The sequence below is a fragment of the Sus scrofa genome, chromosome 1, assembly GCF_000003025.6.
Source record: "Sus scrofa isolate TJ Tabasco breed Duroc chromosome 1, Sscrofa11.1, whole genome shotgun sequence".
NCBI lineage: Eukaryota > Metazoa > Chordata > Mammalia > Artiodactyla > Suidae > Sus > Sus scrofa.
Genome location: NC_010443.5, coordinates 216,904,452 through 216,926,116, shown reverse-complemented (window position 1 = coordinate 216,926,116; position 21,665 = coordinate 216,904,452). Strand labels below are relative to the sequence as shown.

At 36.9% G+C, this 21,665-nt stretch overlaps 1 protein-coding gene across 5 annotated transcripts in view; it reads left to right on the top strand.

Annotated features, from left to right (window-relative positions):
• JAK2 (Janus kinase 2) overlaps positions 1-21,665 on the top strand; it is a 152,567-nt gene that overhangs the window by 76,194 nt on the left and 54,708 nt on the right. For all 5 annotated transcript variants that reach the window (XM_021082799.1, XM_021082802.1, XM_021082809.1 and 2 more), the window contains 2 exon segments: positions 7,277-7,394; positions 11,697-11,842. In XM_021082799.1, the coding sequence (XP_020938458.1) occupies positions 7,277-7,394; positions 11,697-11,842 (264 nt within the window).

Genomic DNA, 21,665 nt, shown 5'->3' with positions numbered 1-21,665 from the left:
AAGTATTGATTCCAGTTATTCATAAAAAGTGAAAAGGAGGAAACACTTCTCAACTCAGTCTATGACTTCAGTATTAGTCTGATCCGTCTAAAAGAAAAGAAAGCCATGGACCAATATCTCTTATAAACATGGTTGTAAAAGTCCTCAACAAAATACTAGCAAACCAAATCTAACAGTGTATAAAAAAGATTAAGTATCATGACCAGGTGGGATTTATCTCAGGAAATGCAAGGTTGCTTTCACATCCTCAAAATATATCAGTATAATATACCATATTAGTAAAGGACCAAAACCATATGATCATCTTTGTCGACACGGAAAAATATTTGACAAAATCTAGCATCCTATCATGATCAAATTATTCAGCATGATAGGCTCAGTCTGATAAAAGTGTCTCTGAAAAACCCAGAGCTAACCTTATACTTGATAGTGAAATGAATGCTTTGTTCCAATGATCATGAATAAGACAAGTATATCTGCTCTTACTACTTCTATTTAACAGTATACCATAGATTCTAGCCAGGGAAATTAGGCAAGGGTAAGAAATAAAAGGCACCTAAAAACTAATCACAAGTGATATGATCTAGTATATAAAAAAATCCTAAGGAATTAATAAACTACTAGAACTAATCAATGAGCTCAGCCTGCTTGCAGTTTAGAAATACAAACACAGTTGCATTTCTATATGCTAACAATTGCAATACAAATGTGAAATTAAGGAAACAGTTCCATATACAATAGCATAAAGAGATACTTAGGTATAACCCTAACAAAAGAAGTGTAAAACTTCCTTACTGAGAAATATAAAATATTCAAAGAAATTAAAGAAACACTTGAATAAATGAAAAGATAGCTCATGTGTATGTTGGAAGATTTACTATTAAGATGGCAGTATTCCCATAATATGTATGTTCTGTGCAATCTCTACTGAAACTCTAGCTATTTTTGTTGTAGAAATTGGTAAGTTAATTATGAAATTCATATAAAAATCAAAGGGACTAGGAATAGCTAAAACAATCTTGAAAAAGAACAAAGAAGATGCATGCTTCCTAATTTTAAAACTTAGTCCACAACCGTAGTAATGAAGACTGTGGTGGTGGTGTACGGTTAGATATAGAGATTCATGGAATAAAATTGAGAGTCCGAGAACAACCTCTAGTGTTAGGGTAACAGATTTTTGACAAGGGTGCCGAGACAATTCATGATGAAAAGAACAGTCGTTTCAACAAATTGTGCTGGAAAACCTGGATATCCACATGTAAAGTAATGAAGTTAGATCACTAACTCACACCAGTTACAAAAAACAACTTAAAATGAGTCAGAAACCTAATCTAAGAGCTAAAACTATAAAACCCTTAGGAGAAAACATAGGAATAAATTTTTGTGTACTTAGATTAGGCAATAATTTTTTAAATATGGTACCAGAGCACAAGCAACAAAAGAAAAATAGATTATTTGAAATTCTTCAAAGTATTTGTTCTGCATTAAAAGATACTGACAGTCTCCAAATAAGACATACATATGCCCAAAAAACATGAAAAGATGTTCAGTGTCACTAATTATTGGAGAAATGCAAATCAAAACTAGTATGAGGTACCACCTTACACTGGCCGGAATGGCCATCATCAAAAAATCTACAGACAAATGCTGGAGAGGGTGTGGAGAAAAGGGAACCCTATTACACTGTTGGTAGGAATGTAAATTGCTATCACTGTGGAATACCATATGGAGATTCCTCAGAAAACTAAAAACAGAATTACCATTTGATCCAGCAATCTCACTCTTGGGCATCTATCCAGAGAAAACCATGACTTGAAAAGATACAAGTACTCCAATGTTCATTGCAGCACTATATACAGTAGCCAAGTCATGGAAACAACCTAAATGTCCATCAACAGAGGAGTGGATAAAAAAAATGTGGTACATATACACAGTGGAATATACTCATCCATTAAAAGGAAAGAAATAGTGGCATTTGCAGCAACATGGATGGACCTAGAAATTATCGTGCTAAGTGAAGTTAGTCAGACAGGGAGACACCAATATCATATGCTATCACTCACATGTGGAATGTTAAAAAAAGAATACAGTGAACTTCTTTGCAGAACAGATACTGACTCACAGACTTTGAAAACCAAAGGAAACAGGTTGAGGGGTGGGGTAGATGGGCTGGGGGTTTGGGATGGAAATGCTATATAATTGGGTTGTGATGATCATTGTACAACTATAAATTAATAAAATTCATTGAGTTAAAAAAAGATACAAAAATGTGAAAAGACAACCCAAGGAATGGAAGAAAATGTTTGCAAATAATATATCTGACAAAGGTCTTATATCCAGAATATATAAAGAACTTTTACAGCTCAACAATACAGTGACAAGTAACCCAATTAAAATAAGGGCAAAGTATTTGAATAGCTATTTCTCTAAACAAAATATCCAAATGATCAGTAAGCATGTGAAAATACACTCAACATCATTATTCATTAGAAAAATGTAAGTCAAGATGGGATTAAGATGGTGGAATAGAAGGACTGGAGCTCAACTTCTCTCCTAAAAACAACAAAATTCACAACTAAAGGCTGAACAATCTTCAAGCAAATGGACCGGAAACTTTCAAAAAGACATCCTTCCCCTGAAGACAGAGGAGGCTACATCAAGAGGTGACTTTCAGAAGACATTCTGGGCACCACATAGAGGGTCACTGCAGCTGGAGGCTAACAGACTTTGTCCAACACTAGACCATGTCTTCAGAAACAAAACCAGATTGGTCACGGCAACTGAAAATGTCACATACTCAGTAATACAGATCAGCAGCTACAGAAGAACTAAGAGCTAAAATTCTAGACATCCACAGCAGCGAGGAGGCGAGGTCGCCACTGTTCTCATGGAACACACACCCCTCAGGCAAAAATACTTGTCCCAAATGGAACCAAGTCATCCTAGGCTAGTCTTGCTCTCCCTTCCCTTATTTTCCATATCACATTACAAAGCAAACAGAACATCAGTGCATCTCTCCAGGAGGGAAATTTATTTCACTCTAAGAAAACATGAATAACCACAGTTATCTAACCTAACCTACAGCATTTCTTTCTTTGGAGACAGAACCATATGCCTCTCTAATGAGCAGACAGGTCTGTGAACTCATTTACAGAGAATGTAGTAATTTCTGAAAAAGAAATGATTACGTCTTTTTGAAAAAAAGGATTCAAATGACTGAATCTGTCTCATTCATAGAATGTGCCTGACTGTGACCCAGGTAGGGGCACATCATGATTTTTTTGGACTCTGGGGCACTTTGGCCCCTTCCTTCATAAAAAAAGGTATTAAAAATTGTATTTTATGCCTGCATTGGTATAGAGAAAGTCTAACCCTGGCTGAGTTTGTTATTATATATTCATTATTATTCTATTCATTTTTTGGAAATAATTAAAATTAAAACATTTTCATGGACCACTAAATTACGATGGACCTCAGGCATGGTAACGGTAAGTCAACTCTGGACCATAGACTTGATTTTTTAAGCAACTCAACATTCTAGCCACACATTAGGTGAAAGAACTTCTGTGACATTCTTGCCAGCAATGAAGGTCTGTGGTAAGAAAACCGTTGTTCTACCAATTAACAAAATACCAATGAACTCTGCACTCCAACACAAGCAATGACATCTTTATTCCCTTAAAATACCATCCTTCTTTGTAATAACTTTGAGTACTTGAAGAAGAATAACACAGTGTATCAAATAGGCATCATTCCAATAAAGTATGATTATTTTGCTAGTGCAAGGCAACAAACCCTAACCTTTTTGTACTATGTTTTAATTTTATTTTTACTTTACTGTTTGGTTAAAAAAAAAGAAAGACCTGGTATAAAACTGTAAGTAAAAATGAGTAAAATGATGCTATGTTTAGCAGGACTGAGTTTCTTCACATAGTTCTCCCAGTCTGGTAAGCATTGACTATGTAATTGAGCAATGTCAGTTCAACATTTCAAGTCTTGACAATTAGCTTGTCATGTAGTCAGACTGTGATAAATTAAAGGACTTAGGAAAAGAGAATAAAATAATGGCTTAGATCTGAAGAAAAAAAAGAAAATGTAAGTCAAAACCACAATGAGATATTTTACTCACAAGAATAGCAAGCATAAAAAAGATGGACAATAACAGATGTTATTAATATGTCAAGTTAAACACTTATTAAGTAGAGCACAGGGTGCCAGGTGGTGAGCCACAGTTCAACAAAAGATCATAGGAAAAAATGAAGTAGAAAAGTTTACTACTCACAGGTTTCAGAGGAAGTACCTAGGATGCCTCAGGGAGTCACATGGGGAGGTCAGGGCACAGTGAAGACAGAGAGGCAGGACTTGGAGCACTTGCCTTTATTTGGGTTCATGGATAGAATGCTTTGGGGTTTGTGCACTAAGGCCGATTGGTCAATTCAAACGAAAGAGCTGGATTTAGGTAAGCCACATGGGGGTCTTATAGAAGGGATGCATAGGGCTAGGCAGTGGGAGGCAGGCAGGATTTGATCACAAGGGCTGTTGGGGAAGTTGTATCAGAAACTTAAAGTTTGCTTGTGACTCTGCAAGCTGCTATCTAGGGCATGCACTTGCTTGAGGGGGCTAATGTCAGTTTCAGGTCACTAAGCCTGTTGGCCAAGCAAAATAGATACCATGTCAGCAGTTCCATGGAGTAACTTTGGTAAACTCTCCACCCAAGTATTGGCAAGGATGTGATATAGTGGGACACTCATATATTGTTGTTAAAAATGTAAAATAGGAGTTCCCGTCATGGCACAGCGGAAACGAATCCCACTAGGAACCATGAGGTTTCAGGTTTGATCCCTAGCCTTGCTCAGTGGGTTAAGGATCCGGCATTGCCCTGAGCTGTGGTATAGGTTGCAGATGCGGCTTGGATCTGGCATTGCTGTGGCTCTAGTGTAGGCCAGTGGCAACAGCTCTGATTAGACCCCTAGCCTGGGAACCTCCATATGCTGTAAGTGCAGCCCTAAGAAGACAAAAGACAAAAGACAAAAAAAAAAAAAAAGGTAAAATAGTGCAGCTGCTTTGGAAGATAGATTGTCTACTCCTTAAAAAGATAAACTCAGTATTATATGATTCAGCATTGCCACCCTAAGGTATATATGCTAGAGATATGAAAAAATACATCCACAGAAAAAATATGTACATGACTATTCAAGGCACTGTTATTTACATTAGCAAAAAGATGGACATAAACCAAATGACCATGAAATGATGAATGATTAAGCAAAATGATATATCCATACAATGGAAATTTAACTGAGCAGTGAAAAGAAATGAAGTACTGATACATATTATAAATGTGGATGATCCTTGAAAACATACTAAGTGAAAGAAGGTAGAAAAGCCATATATGATATGATTCCACTTATATAAAATGCCAAAAATAGATTTATAGTGATAACTCTGGACTGGGGAGTTGATAAGGGTGATTCAGGTGTGACTGCTAATATGTATGGAGATTCTTTTCTAGGAGATGCAAACGTTTTAAAATTAGGCCGTGGTGATGTTTGTACAATGCTATGAATATACTGAGAACATTGAATTGTATACTTTAAATAGTTGAACTTTATGTGAATTATATATATCAATAAAGCTGTAAATAAAAAGCAATACAGAAATTTTTTTTGTTTCTTTAAAAGACAAGTTTTTAACCTCCACTGCTTAAAGTAAGAATCATTTATTTAATTTTAAAATTTTTTATTTTTTATATTAAAAAATTAAAGCACAGTTATTTAAAATGTTGTGCCATTTTCTGCTGCACAGCAAAATAACCTAGTCATAACATATGTATACATTACTTTCTTACACTATCTTCCATTATGGTCTATTGCAAGAGATTGGACATAGTTCCCTGTGCTTTACAGTAGGACCTCATTGCTTATCCAGTCTAAATGTAATTGGTTGCATCTTCTTTTTTTTTTTTTTTTTTTTGGTCTGGTTTTTTTTTTTGCCATTTCTTGGGCCACTCCTGCGGCATATGGAGGTTCCCAGGCTAGGGGTCAAATCGGAGCTGTAGCTGCCAGCCTACACCAGAGCCACAGCAATGCAGGATCTGAGCCGCGTCTGTGACCTACACCACAGCTCAGGGCAACGCCGGATCGTTAACCCACTGAGCAAGGGCAGGGATCGAACCTGCAACCTCATGGTTCCTAGTCAGATTCGTTAACCACTGCGCCACGATGGGAACTCCCCGGTTGCATCTTCTAATCCTAAACTCCCAGGCAATTCCATTTCCCCAACCATAACCACAAGTCTGTTCTTATGTCCCTTAGTCTTTCTCTGTTTTGTAGATAGGTTCATATGTGCCATATTTAAGATTCCACATATATGAGTGATGTTGTATGGTATCTTTCTTAAAAATAATTTGTTTTTGTAGCATATTAGCATTTTCAGGTTCCCCTACTGATGTTCTTAGAATTTCATTTTTTTTTTTTTTTTTGTCTTTTGTCTCTTTAGTGCTGCACTTACAGCATACGGAGGTTCCCAGGCTAGGGGTCTAATTGGAGCTGTTGCTGCTGGCCTATGCCAGAGCCACAGTAATGCCAGATCCCAGCTGCATCTGTGACCTACCTACATCACAGCTAATGGCAAAGCTGGATCCTTAACCCACTGAGCAAGGCCAGGGATCGAACCTGCAACTTCACGGTTCCTGGACGGATTCGTTAACCACTGCACCACGATGGGAACTCCTCCATTTAAATTTTTTTGTTAAGGTTTTATTTCTACATTCTCTGTTTCCTGAGAATGCTTCTGTGTTCTGGGCATCAAAGAAGGCAGAATATGGGTTTTACACTTAATGTTTCTTTTATTTTCTGCCTTTATTAAGATTATGGTTTCCTTTTATCCTCAATTTGTATTTAACACTGTTAATTGTGGGTTTTTTTTTTTTTCCTTTTAGTGCCACATCCCCAGCACATGGAGGTTCCCAGGCTAGGGGTCTAATATGAGCTACACCTGCGGGCTACAGCCACAACAATGCCAGATCTGAGCCACATCTGCAACCTACACCACAGCTCATGGCAACACCAGATCCTTAACCCACTGAGTGAGGCCAGGGATTGAACCTGAAACCTCATGGTTCCTAGTCGGATTCATTTCTGCTGTGTCATGACGGGAACTCCATGTTTTCTGATTATGGGATAATACCTTTTAGTATGCTGGAAGTGGTTATATATAACAGTATTTTATTCTGGGACCTTTTGGAGGTTGACTGAGTATGTTAATTGTCTTGTAGATTTTACTTTCCTTACTGGTACTGTAATGGCAGCAACAGAACCTATCGGCATGGAATATCTCGAGGTGCTGAAGCTCCTCTTCTTGATGACTTTGTCATGTCTTACCTTTTTGCTCAGGTATGATTATATTATCTTGTGCATGTGTTAAATGATAGCTTGCTATGTGGTTAATCAGAAAAATATTTGTATATGGGAAAATGGATGTTCTGTCTGCATAGCAGGTGCAAAGAGGTAACAAAATTGAGTCTTATCGCTTATTTTTAATCCTATAGTTTATGAATAGGATCTACTTTATGAAAATGCCTAGAATTTGTCCTTTTGATTTTTTTTTTATTTTAGTGCTTTAGATCATTTTAAGGATTTCACAAAAGTTGTGAATGTGGATGTAAGTGGCTGGAATATAGGAAGGACAGTAAAATTTTTTAAAGAAGTTTTTTTTTTAAAAAATTCTTAAACAACTTCAGACTTAATTAGTGGGTAGTGAAATGTAAAGAAAGTAATTGCATAAAAAGTGAGCTGTAATAGTTTGTGTATCCCCTCATAGGTGGGTAGATGGATGTTGATACTTTGAGATCTGTGTTCCAGCTATTTGTTTATTTTTTTTATTAAAGTCCAGTTATTTGTTTATTAATATTGTTAAAATACTGTGTTATTTTTGAACATTTTATAATGCTTTCTTATTAATTACCTTGATTTAAACAGTAATTGCAGTGTTTCAATTAAATGTTTCATTAAATACCTTTTATTTTTAATTAAATGTTTCATTAAATACCTTTTATTTTTAATGTGCTATAAGACTGAGTAGAAACTAAAGAAAGAAAAATAAATTAGTGCTTTTGGATAAGGAAATGCTTTTTATTTCCCCAAGGTGTCAGATCAAGGAATTCTAAGTCACATTTGCTAATATCATGGGAAATAATCTCACAGATGCTCATAGGTCACATTTCTAAGATGTCTAGTAGGCCTAGTTCAGTTTGAGTAACAAACTGAAAAACATTTCTCTTTTGCAGTATGAGGGCAACCAGTTTTTGTGTGGGGCCGCCTGAAATATGCTTACTAAGGCTTACTATTTTAACCATTTTTAAGTGGACAAATCAGTAGTATTAAGTACATTCATATTGTTTAGCAACTATTACCACCATCCATCTCCAGAACATTTTTCATCTTCCTAAAAGAAACTTTATACTCATTTTAAAAAAAAAAAAAAAAGCTCCTCATTTCCCTCTCCTCCTGACCCCTGGCAGTCGCCTTTCTACTTTCTATCTCTCTGAATTTGCTTGTTCCAGATACCTGAAAAAAGAGGAATTTTACAGTATTTACTCTTTTGCAATTGGCTTATTTTTCTTACCATAATGTCTTCAAGATTCATCTAGGTCATAGTGTGTGTCAGAATTTTGTTCCTTTTTAAGGTAAAATTGTGTATACTATGTTTTGTTTATCTGCTCATCTGTTGTTGGATAGTTGGATTCTTCTGGCTCTTGTGAATAATGCTGCAATGAACATGAGTGTACAAATATCTTTCTGAGACCCTTTATTCAGTTCTTATGGATGTATATCCAGAGGTGGGATTACTAGATCATATGGTAATTCTATTTTTAATTTTTTAAGGAACTTCCATACTCTTTTTCATAACAGCTGCACCATTTTGTATTATTACTAGCAGCACACAAGCGTTCTGCCTCCTTACCAACACTCTTACTTTTTTTTTTTTTTGTAATGGCTATTCTGGTAGGTGTGAACTGGTATCTCACTGTGGTTTCGATTTGCATTTCCTTAATAACTAGTGATGTTGAGCACTTTTCATAAGCTATTAGCCATTTGTTTATCAAAATTTAAAATGTTTGGGCATCACAGGACACAATCAATATTGAAAAGGCGACTCAAGGAATGGGAGAAAATACTTGTAAACCCTCTATCTGATTAGGGGTTTATAACTAGAATACAGAGAATATACAGAACTAGACAACCAAAAAACAACCTGATTAAAACATGGGCAAAGGGCTAGAATAGAAATTTTCCCAAAGAAAATATAGTGCAATTTATCTATTTTTTATTTTGTCATCTATGCTTTTATTTATTTATTTTAGGGCTGCGCCTGTGGCATATGGAAGTTACTGGGCTAGGGATGAAATCGGAGCTGCAGCTGCCAGCCTAGACCACAGTCATGCCAGATCCAAGTTGTGTCTGTGACCTACACTTCAGCGCTAGATCCTTTAACCCACTGAGCAAGGCCAGGGATTGAACTTGCATCCTCATGATACTAGACAGGTTCTTAACCGACTGAGTCACGACAGGAACTCCAATGTTATCTATGCTTTTAATGTCAAATCCAAGAAATCATTGCCAAATCTAAAATCATGAAGATTTCCCCCTTTATTTTCTTATAAGTATTTTATGGTTTTACCTCTTATGTTTAGGTGTTTGATCTGTTGTGGGCTATTTTTATATGGTTTAAGGTAAAGGTCCAACTTCATTGTTTTGCATGTGGATATCCAGTTTTTCCAGCACCATTTTTTGCAGGCTGTCGTTTCTCTATTGAGTGGTCTTGGCACTCTTATCAAAAAGCATTTGGCTACCAACCAACTTTTAAACATCTTCTTTTGTTTCAAAAGTCATTAATAAAAGAGATGGGCTTCTTGGAGTTCCCGTCATGGCGCAGTGGTTAATGAATCCGACTAGGAACCATGAGGTTGAGGGTTCGATCCCTGGCCTTGCTCAGTGGGTCGAGGATCCGGCGTTGCCGTGAGCTGTGGTGTAGGTTGCAGATGCGGCTCGGATCCTGCGTTGCTGTGGCTGTGGCGTAGGCCAATGGCTATGGCTCTGATTAGACCCCGAGCCTGGGAACCTCCATATGCCACAAGAGCAGCCCTAGAAAAGGCAAAAAGAAAAAAAAAAGGAAAAAAAAAAAAAAAAAAAGATGGGCTTCTGAGAATAGTGTACTATGAAGTTATGACTTCGTGCTGCTTCGATAGTATTTCATTTATTCTGCAGATCTGGGTTATTTTGGTGGCATGCTAGTTAAGTCCCATTAATAAGGCAATTTTTCCTAACTACTTCACCCTAATATTAATACTTTGACATCTCATACTTTTGATCTAGAAAAATTAGGGTGTCTTCTAATTTTGTCTTCCTGGGAGGGATTTTCTTATCTAGGATGGCAAAACAATTTCACAATAGAATCTTAATTGTATCTAGACACTACCACATGTAATTACCTGTTTCTTAATGTTTCTCCTCTAAATACATGCCCAGAAAATCAATAAGGTAGTAGTTAATTTATTCTCAGATTGTATTGATAGCAGATTAGACTTTATGCATGCTAGAGTAAATAAGGCAAATTTGATCAGTAACATCACCAGAGTATAAGAATATGTTGATATTTTTAAATAACTGAAAAACTAGCTCAGCCATTAAATTGTCTTTAAAGTATGTAAGATAGTATTGTAGAAAAATAGATTTGGAAAAGGTAAGCAAATAAAAGCCAGATGTGAGACGGGCCTTTTAAATTTACTCTCTACTGAAGATTGTGTTTATATCATCAAATATGGCTACTCAAGAAAGAAAGAAACTATTGTCATGTGAGCAGCTTTTAATTAGTTCATATAAATTCAGCAAAAAAGTGGATATTTACTCCATGTTCTTTCTTTGGTTCATTTCTAATTTTGTGACTTTAACTCTTTTCTTATTTTTTCTGGCTGAATGCAGATGAAATTTCATTCAGATATTTTCAGCTATCCAGATGAAAAACTACTTTTCTGCAGTTTTAATTAAATGAAATTTTTATTGATACATACCATGATGTTTAGGAAGGCTAGTTTAAAATACGTGTTTTGGCATTTGGGACTCTCATTTGTAACTTTTATAGGTATTTGGTTGCTTATGTTCTTAGACTGCTCTCAATTTTTTTTATACACTTAATGTCATTTGGGCATGAATTCTACAGAATATCATCATAAACAGAATTAATTATTCTCTGGACCTATATAGTATTTAGAACAAATGCATGCTATTAAAAGTAATCTAGCTAGCCATTAGTTATATGTAGCTCTTTCTTTTTATTTGCCTTTTCAGGGCCACACCCATAGTATATGGAGGTTCCCAGGCTAGGGGTCGAATCAGAGCCGTGGCTGCTGGCCTACACCACAGCCACAGCAACACCAGATCCAAGTCACATCTGAGACCCATATCAACAGCTCATGGCAACACCAGATTCTTAAGCCAGTGAGCAAGGCCAGGGATTGAACCTGCCTGTCTTCATGGATCCTAGTCAGTTTCATTTCTGCTGAACCATGACGGGAACGCCTTGATCTTTTTAAATGCATATCTGGAAATTATGTTATAGGTTAAAATACAATAGTGGATTATAATGTGATGAAAATTATGAGATATTTTCTTATAATTTATTTTTTTTTACTTTAGTGGCGACATGATTTTTTGTATGGATGGGTAAAGATACCTGTGACTCATGAAACTCAGGAAGAATGTCTTGGGATGGCAGTGTTAGATATGATGAGAATAGCCAAAGAAAAGGATCAAACCCCACTGGACATCTATAGTTCTGTCAGGTAATTTTCTTATGCAAATCCATATACATAAATATGAACAGTTGGAGTTTTATATAATTTATTTGTATTTTCTGTGTTTGCTCATACTTTTTTGGTGGTTTTTCTTTTAAATTGAATGAAAGCTTCTTTAAATTCTATAGTACTTTACAATATTCAAAAGTTTCAAACACATGATTTACATAATTCCATAATAATTTTTTTTCACTTAACCCTTTTTATGCCCCTCAGCACTTCCTTCTCCCCAGTGATTACTACCAGTTTGTTCTCTGTATCCGTGAGTCTGCTTCATTGTTTTTTTTTTTTTTTTTTTTTGTCTTTTTGTCTTTTTGTCTTTTTGTTGTTGTTGTGGTTGTTGTTGCTATTTCTTGGGCCGCTCCCGTGGCATATGGAGGTTCCCAGGCTAGGGGTTGAATCGGAGCTGTAGCCACCGGCCTATGCCAGAGCCACAGCAATGCGGGATCCGAGCCGCGTCTGCAACCTACACCACAGCTCACGGCAATGCCGGATCCTTAACCCACTGAGCAAGGGCAGGGACCGAACCCGCAACCTCATGGTTCCTAGTCGGATTCGTTAACCACTGTGCCACGACGGGAACTCCCTGCTTCATTGTTATATTCACTAGTTTGGTGTGGTTTTATATTCCACATATAAGTGATATCATGTAGTATTTGTCTTTCTCTATCTGACTTGTTTCACTTAGCATAATGCCCTCTAAAACCATCCATGTTCCTGCAGATGACGTTATATCCTTATTTTTTATGGCCGAGGAATGCTCCATTGTGTGTGTGTGTGTGTGTGTGTGTGTATACTGCATCTTTTTTATCCGTTCATGTGTTGATGGACACTTAGGGTGCAATATCTTGGCAATTGTAAATAATGCTGCTATGAACATTGGGGTCCATGTATCTTTCCAAATTAGTGTTTTGGTTTCTTTCAGATACATACCCAGGAGTGGAATTACTGAGCCATATGGTAGTTCTGTTTTTAGTTTTTTGAGAAACCTCCATACTGTTTTCTACAGTGGCTAAACCAATTTACATTCTCAACAAGAGTGTACAAGGGTTTGCTTTTCTGCACATCCTGGCTGACATTTGTCATTTGTGTTCTTTTTGATGATAGCCAGTCTGACAGGTAGGAGGTGATAGCTCATTGCATTTTTTTTTTTTTTTGGTCTTTTGAGGGCAGCACCCATGGCATATGGAGGTTCCCAAGCTAGGGGTCTAATCAGAGCTGTTGCTGCCGGCCTACGCCAGAGCCACAGCAACGCCAGATCCTAGCCATGTCTGTGACCTACACTACATCTCATGGCAATGCTGGATCATTAACCCACTGAGCAAGGCCAGGGATTGAACCCGAAACCTCATGGTTCCTAGTCAGATTTGTTTCCAGTGGGAACTCCTCATTGTGGTTTTTATTTGCACTTCCCTGATGACTGATGAAAAGATTTGAGCATCTTTTCATGTCCCTGTTGGCCATCTGCATTTCTTCTCTGGAAAAATGTCTATTCCATTTTTCTGCTCGTTTTTAAATCAGGTTGTTTGTCTTTTAGATGTTGAGTTATATGAGCTATTTGTATATGTCGGATATTAACAACTTATAAGTCATATCATTTGCAAATATTTGCTCTCTTTCAGTAGCTTTGTCTTTTCAGTTTGTCCATGGTTTCCTTAATTGTGCAGAAGCTTTTAAGTTTAATTAGGTCTCATTTGTTCATTTTTGTTTTGATTTCCTTTGCCTTAGGAGACAGATAAAAAAAAATATTGGTACAATTTTATGGCAGAGAGTGCTCCACCTGAGTTTTCCTCTAGGAGTTTTATGGTTTCCAGTCTTATGTTAGATCTTTAATCCATTTTGAGTTTATTTTTGTATATGGTGTTAGAGAATGTTCCAATTTTATTTTTTTTATGTAGCTGTCTAGTTTTCCCAGCACCACTTATAAAAAGAGACTGTCTTTTCTCCATTGTATAGTCTTGGCTTCTTGGTTGTAGATAAATTGACCATAAGTGAATGGGTTTATTTCTGGCCTCTATTCTATTTCTTTGATATGTGTTTGTTTTTGTTATAGTACCATACTGTAATGAAGACTGTAGCTTTGTAGTATAGTCTGAAGTCAGGGAATGTGATTCCTCCAGGTCCATTCTTCTTTCTCAATACTTTTTTGACTGTTTGGGGTCTTTTGTGTTTTCATACAAATTTTTAGATTCTTTGTTCTAGTTCTATGAAAAGTCCCATTGATAATTTGGTAGGCATTGCATTGAATCTGTAGACTTCTTTTGGTAGTATGGTCATTTTAATAATATTAATTCTTCCAATCCAGTAATATGGTATATCTTTCCATCTGTGTGATCTTCAGTTTCTTTCATCATCCATCACCTTTTAGTTTTCAGAGTATACATTTTACCTCCTTAGGTAGGTTTATTTCTAGGTATTTTATTCTTTTTGATTTCATAATAATTAAATGTTGTATGGGTAACTTTTCCTTATGCGCAACACAATTTGTGAGATAAAAGGAATGATTTGTTTTTCATTCTTGTTTTATTGAGATATAATTGACATGCTATAACACTTTAAGGTGTACAGCATAATGATTTGACTTATATATTCATAAAATAATTGCCATATTCAATATGGTCAATATGCATCATCTCATATAAATGCTAAAAAAGAGAAAGAAAAAAATTTTTTCATTGTGATAAGAACTCTTAGAATCTACTTTCTTAAAAGCTTTCATATATGCAGTGTTAAATATAGTCATCATATTATACATTATATTCTGGGTACTAATTTATCTTATAATTAAAAGAAATTATTCAGGGAGTTCCCCTTGTGGGTTAAGAACACAACTAATACCCATGAGGATGTGGGTTTGATCCCTGGCCTTGCCCAGTGGGTTAGGGAGCTGTTGCCACAAGCTATCTGAGCAGACATGGCTTAGATCTGGTATTTCCATGGCTGTGGTATAGGCTGGCAAGTGCAGCTCTGATTCAGCCCTAGCCTGGGAACTTATATATATATATGCTGTAGGTGCAGCCCTGGAAAGAAAAAAATATATACTGAATGAGTCGGAGTACTACAGAAATTATCGTAGTGTTACCGAACTGAGGTTTGGCTGCTTGCTGCTCAAAAGCCAGTACCAGAGAGAAAAGTACTAGTAGGAATGGAATGTTGCTTTATGCAAGAGGCTGGCATTTGGAGAGAAGGCAGATTCATGTCCCAGAACCAACTCTCAAGATTGTGCTTGACCATGGAAGTCTTTAGAGAGAAAAAGCGGAAGTAATCTCAGTTAATCATTGATGTAGGAGGTCAGATTTTTTTGCAATCTCCCACTGTATTCAGGGTTATTGAGTCCTTGCGATCTTTCTTTAGATCCTATCTCCTTCAGAGTCTGTTCATGAGATTACTGAAGGGGAAGCTGAGGAAAATATCTAGTCATCATCTTACTTATTCTTCATTCCTGCTTCTCAGATTAAAGAGAAGAATCAATAGGTTAGGTGAGGCATTTTGTAGTCAAAAGATCTGAAAGTTGTGCTTGAACTGGAGGTTAGTTAATATTTAGTTTTGCTAAAGTGACAGGACAAAAGGGCCCCCCGCCAGAGAGCTGCTTCCTGCAAAGAACCGCTTACAAATCCTCATTGTAAGACATCATTCCGTTTCTATGGGATTATGGATGAAGGTCTGTCTTCTATAACTTCTTGTCCTGACATAGAGTACCATATTAATTAGAGTGGAAAATGTTGACATGGGCCTATAGCATCTCTTTGCTGACAATTTTAGTTGCCCACTTATATATATGGGCAGAGAAAGCTACAATTATTTTGATACCTGTAAATTACACATTATTATGAACAGTAGTGTTAATCCCATCTCTTAAGGCCAATTTTTGGAATTGTGCTAGCCATGGATTTAGTATTACTCAAGATGAAGTAGCTTATGTTGTGGATTCAGACTGGTCATCATGCAGGTAGCCTTTTCTCTCTGGCGGCAGTTATAGTATCTGTAAAGCAACTCGAATGTGCATCAGACACTGAAGGATTCCGTGACTTTATTGTCCCAGTCACTAACTGCTTGAGCCTGCTTTTCTGTGACACAGGGGGGCCTGGGATACCTCAGCTTTTGTACAAACAAGAGATAGGGGACATGGAGGGGCCTTTGTATTATTTGAGGAGGCCCCAGCAGGGTTGGTGTTCAACACGTATTTATTCATTTATTCTAAAAATACTTGGTATGGTCAAAGAAATGAAAAGAACACCTGGAGGAGTTCCTGTTGTGGCTCAGTGGTTAATGAACTCGACTAGTATCCATGAGGATGCAGATTCAATTCCTGGTATTGCTCAGTGGGCTAAGGATCCAGCATGAGCTGTGGTGTAGGTCGCAGACACTGCTCGGATCGTGCGTTGCTGTGGCTCTGGTGTAGGCTAGGGGCTACAGGTTGGAGTTGACCCCTAGCCTGGGAACCTCCATATGCCACATGTACGTCCCTAAAGAGACAAAAAGACCAAAAAAAAAAAAAAAAAAAGAAAGAAAAAAAGAAGAAAAGAACACCTGGAGGCATAGTTTCTGATAAAGAGATTATCAAATTTATAAATAATTCTGAATCAGTATTTCTCAAGGGTCCACATTTTACTTGAATTAGTATTAACTGAGGTGCCTGTTAAAACTGAAGGTTCTTAGACTGCAACCCAAGAATTTGTAATCATTAAATCTGAGGTGAAGCCTACCAGTATGAATTTTTATAAGTGTTGTAGGAGATTTCTTTAAAGTTTCAGCTTTGTGGCTGAGTGGTTTAAGAATTAACAGTGTCCATGAGGATGTGGGTTCAATCCCTGGACTTGTTCAGTAGGTTAAGGATCTGTTTTTTTTTTTTTTTTTTTTTTTAATGTCTTTTTGCCATTTCTTGGGCCACTCCCATGGCATATGGAGGTTCCCAGGCTCGGGGTCTAATCAGAGCCATAGCCATTGGCCTACGCCACAGCCACAGCAACGCGGGATCCGAGCTGAGTCTGCAACCTACACCACAGCTCACGGCAATGCCGGATCCTTAACCCACTGAGCAAGTCCCGGGATTGAACCTGCAACCTCATGGTTCCTAGTTGGATTCGTTAACCACTGCGACACGATGGGAACTCCAAGGATCTGGTTTTGACACAAGCCATGGCATAGGTCATAGTTGTACTCAGATCCATTGTTGCTGTGGCTTTGGCATAGGCCTGTAGCCACAGCTCTGATTTGACCCCTAGCCTGGGAACTTCCATATACGACAGGTGTGGATGTTAAAAAAAAAAAAAAAAGCTTTATTGAGGTATATTTGACATATAAAATTGTAAGATATTTAAAGTGTACATCATGGTGTATATACATTGTGACAGCATTTCCCCTATCCAGTTTACTAACACATCTATTACCTTGTATATTCACCCTTTTTTGTGTGTGAGAACATTTAAGAACATTTGCTCTATTAGCAAATTTCAGTTATACAATAGTGTTGTCAATTATAGTCACCATGTTATACATTAGATTCTCAGGCCTTATTTATCTTATAACAGATCCAGCAGCTGCTTATACCAGTGATCCTCCACTCTACATTCTCCAAATTATTCTTCTGCACACTGAATTTTGATAATCATGCCTAATACGATTTTTTGAAACACTGCTTCTTTATCCCAGTTTTAATGACTGTAAAACTCCTACTCTTTTTAAAGGTATATATGACTGTTATAAGAATGCTTTGTGTTTTTTTTTTTTTTTGATGTTTGCAGACTAAATGTGTGTTTTACATATTACATACTTACCTGATTTTAAGTGTGCGTATCATGAATATAGTTAAAATTCCCTTTATTCTTTGAAGTTCTTCTCTCAATAACTAGCTTCAGTTTCTCCTTTGCTGAGTACTTTCAAAACAAGTACATATTTAATTTGCACGTTACCCGTTTATATCTTTTCCTCTTTGGTTTTAAGTATTCTTGTTTTGTTTTCAAATAAATGTCTCTTAGTACTTAACCTAAGGGTGTAGGCCATAAGATATGATTTTAGGAACTCACTGAGATATATTGAAGATTCCAACATTTAAAGGAAAACCAAAAAGAACTGTTTTCCACTTAGGTCTTGATCTTTATTAAAGTTCAGACAAACACCTTCTAGGATATTAGTCATTCAGTTATTCATTTAACAGCGATTTATTGAATATCTGCTATAACCAGACCATAGTAGAACAGAGTCAGGGAAGGAATATCTTAGTTGTCTTTAATAGAAACTAAAGGGGTGTCCCCATCATGCCTCAGTGGAAACAAATCTGACTAGCATCCATGAGGATGCAGCTTCTATCCCTGCCCTCGCTTAGTGGGTTAAGGATCCGGCATTGCTGCGAGCTGTTGTGTAGGTCAAAAACGTGGCTTAGATCTGGTGTTGCTGTCGCTGTGGTGTAGACCAGGAGCTATAGCTCCGAATTGACCCCTATGCTGGGAACATCCATATTCAGTGGGAGCGGCCATAATAAGACAAAAAAGAAAAAAAAAAAAGAAAGAAAGAAACTAAAGGAACTGAAAGAAATACAGTTGAAGGATAGAGGAACTTTGAGCCACTAAAAGTGAAATTAAAAAAAATTTTTTTCTTAATTTTTTGCTTTTTAGGGCCACACCCACAGCATATGGAGGTTCCCAGGCTAGAGGTCGAATCAGAGCTACAGCTGCTGGCCTACACCACAGCCACAGCAACATCAGATCAAAGCTGCATCTGTGACCTGCACCACAGCTCACAACAATGCCGGATCCTTAACCCATTGAGACAGGCCAGAGATCAAACCTGTAACCTCATGGTTCCTAGTTGGATTCGTTTCCACTGTGCCACGACGGAAACTCCTGAAAATGAAATTTTAACTATAAGCCGTCTCTATGCTTAAGCTACGATGGGACACTTCTTCATTGGAGACCTTGATATTGTCCAAAATTTTGGCACAATCTTTGTGTGTAGATTGTGAGTTCTTTGAGGTCAGGAGTTACGCCATCTATTTATTCGTTTCCCTGCATTACTTAATCTAGTGTCCTAACACCAGTGATTGTTTAGTAATTGCAGTTCTCTGATTATGTTTAACAGGATAAAAAATGCATCTGCAAAATTCTGCATAATGTTTTATTTTTAAAATTTAATAGATATTAAATATTCATTATAAGATTCCATGATATTTTGAAATAGCTTTATTGAGGTAAAACTCACATATTGTAAAGTTTACACATTTTAAGTATACAATTCAGTATTATTATTGAGTTGCAAAAGTTCTTTATATATTATGAATGCAAGTCCCCAGGTGTAATTTATCATATACATGCTTTGCACTATTTTTACCATTATGTGTTTTTTTTTCACTTTCCTGAAAGTATTATTTATAGGACAAGAATTTAAAATTTGAAATAGTCTAATGTATCTTATTTTTTCTTTTGTTTGGTACCCGATATTTCAATATTAGATAATTTATGCTATCCTGAAGCAAAAACATATCTGACTTGCTTGCCTTCTTAGTATAATTTAACTCACTGATATTATCTGAATTTTCATTTAGTGCTTATTTCTGAGAAATAATCAAAGAAATTTACTCAGCATTAAATTTTTTAAGATCAGTGGAGAATAGATAAATGATTAGCTCTCGGCAGAATGAAATAGGCTGTTTTGTTCCTTGAAATATCCAGTAGAGAGTATGAATTGCTGACTAGTATAACTAGAGATATATTCTTCTGCAGACTTAAAAAAAGTACATGTAAAATCATCTCTGTGTGTCTGTGCCTGTGTATTAGGTGCATCTGTGTCTGTGAGCACATGCCTTTGTGTATACATATGTATCTGTATATGTGTTTGTGCATCACTGTGTGCATGTGTATGTATTAAATACTTACTGTTTGTATGCCAGTTCCTAATTGGACATTGTGGCTTAGGTGTTAGAGTACAGAAATTAAAGGTAATGAATAAAATTTTTTTCTTTTCATTTTTCATCTGCTTTGCAAAATCCTAATTTTGCTAAAGGGTGGGAATAGAACTGGAGAATGGAGGGTTTAAAGGAGACTCTGCTGAATTCGCAACCACCAGGCCAGGGCCAAGCCTCTTACATTGCAGTTGAGCTATATACCTCTATCACTAGACTCCCTTTCTAGACAATTAAGTAAATACCAGAGGTTCCAGTGGCCTACTCCAATTGTGACAATATGTTTCAGATTTCATTTTATGTTACAAAAATAGTATATAAGGCAAAACTTATTTCAGGGCTTGTTAGAGCCTTAATTTTAGGATACTTTAAAAATTCAGTATAAGAAAAGCATCAGGAAAAATATTTTTTATACTTGAAAAGTTAATAGCTTTGTGTCTCTTAAACAATTTTAGTGTTTCTAACAAGTCTGGTTCTGATAGCATGAGACCAAAGTGGATTCACCATGTTCAAGAACAGTTTCTCCTATGACTCCTATGATATTCCCAAAGGCTGTATGTCTGGTCCTTTATCCCAGGCATCAAAGTGGAAAGACTTGTTGTATGTTGTTATTTTTTTTTTTTTCTGTCTTTTTAGGGCTGTACTTGCAGCATATGGAGGTTCCCAGGCTAGGGGTTAAATCGGAGCCGTAGCTGCCGGCCTACGTCACAGTCACAGCAACACAAGATCTGAGCCCCGTCTGCGACCTATACCACAGCTCACAGCAACACTGGATCCTTAACCCACTGAGCAAGGCAAGGGATTGAACCTGTGTCCTCATGGATGCTAGTCAGATCCACTTCCCCTGAGCCACATTGGGAACTCCCTGTATGTTTTTATCTTAAACTCCTCTTTTTATCTCCATATAAGCTTCCAAAGCCTTATTAAATCAAGTAGTTATTGGTGCTCATGTAGATTGTATTCCAGATTTAGTAAGGCTCTTGGTGTAACTAATTTTTGTTTGTTTGTTTTGGTTTTTTTTTTTCCTTGTTCTTTATTTTTGGCTGCACCTGAATCATGTGGAAGTTCCTGGGCTGGGGATCAAATTGAAGCCGCAGCTGCGGCAATACCAGATTCTTAACCCATTGTGCTGGGTCGAGGATTGAACCTGTGCTGCTGCAGAGCCAACAACGGATCCTTAACCCACTGTGCCACAGCAGAAGCTCCTGTAACTAATGTTTTGACAGAAATAGATAAAGTAGGAATCATTTGCATTCTGATTGTGTTTTTATACCTTCTCAGTGTTTCTTCTAAACCTACTGAGGCTTTCTTATATGATGTCCAGGCTTCTATTAAAGTTTATATATTTGTTTATTTACAAACATATAATTGTCATGAAGAGGAACAGATTTTTTGAAGATCTGAAAAATGAGTAGAATTTAATGGGTGGAGAGAGGTAGTGATGGAGAGTAAGGCTCGTGAAAGTCACCTTGTAGCAGAAGGAGACATTGGAAGAATGAAGAGTCAGTATAACTAGACCTCAGAGAGTTAGTAGGTAAGTGATGAGGCAGGAACTAAACCATGTAGAGCCTTAGGATTCTGTTGGTAAGATTAATAACACTGAGAAACGATGTAAGAGTATTAAGCAAGGGTAAAACGACTAGATTTATGTTTTTAAAAGGTCCCAGGACTCCAGTGTGGAAAACAAATCAGAGTTAGAAGAGCAAATGGAAATGTGGGTCAATCAGAGATTAAGGCCATTGATGTAGTTCCTCCAGGAGATGCAACTGAATGGATTAATAATGAGAAAAATGTCCTGCTGCATAGCATTGAGAACTATGTCTAGATACTCATGTTGCAACAGAAGAAAGGGTGGGGGGAAAACTGTAATTGCAATGTATACATGTAAGGATAACCTGACCCCCTTGCTGTACA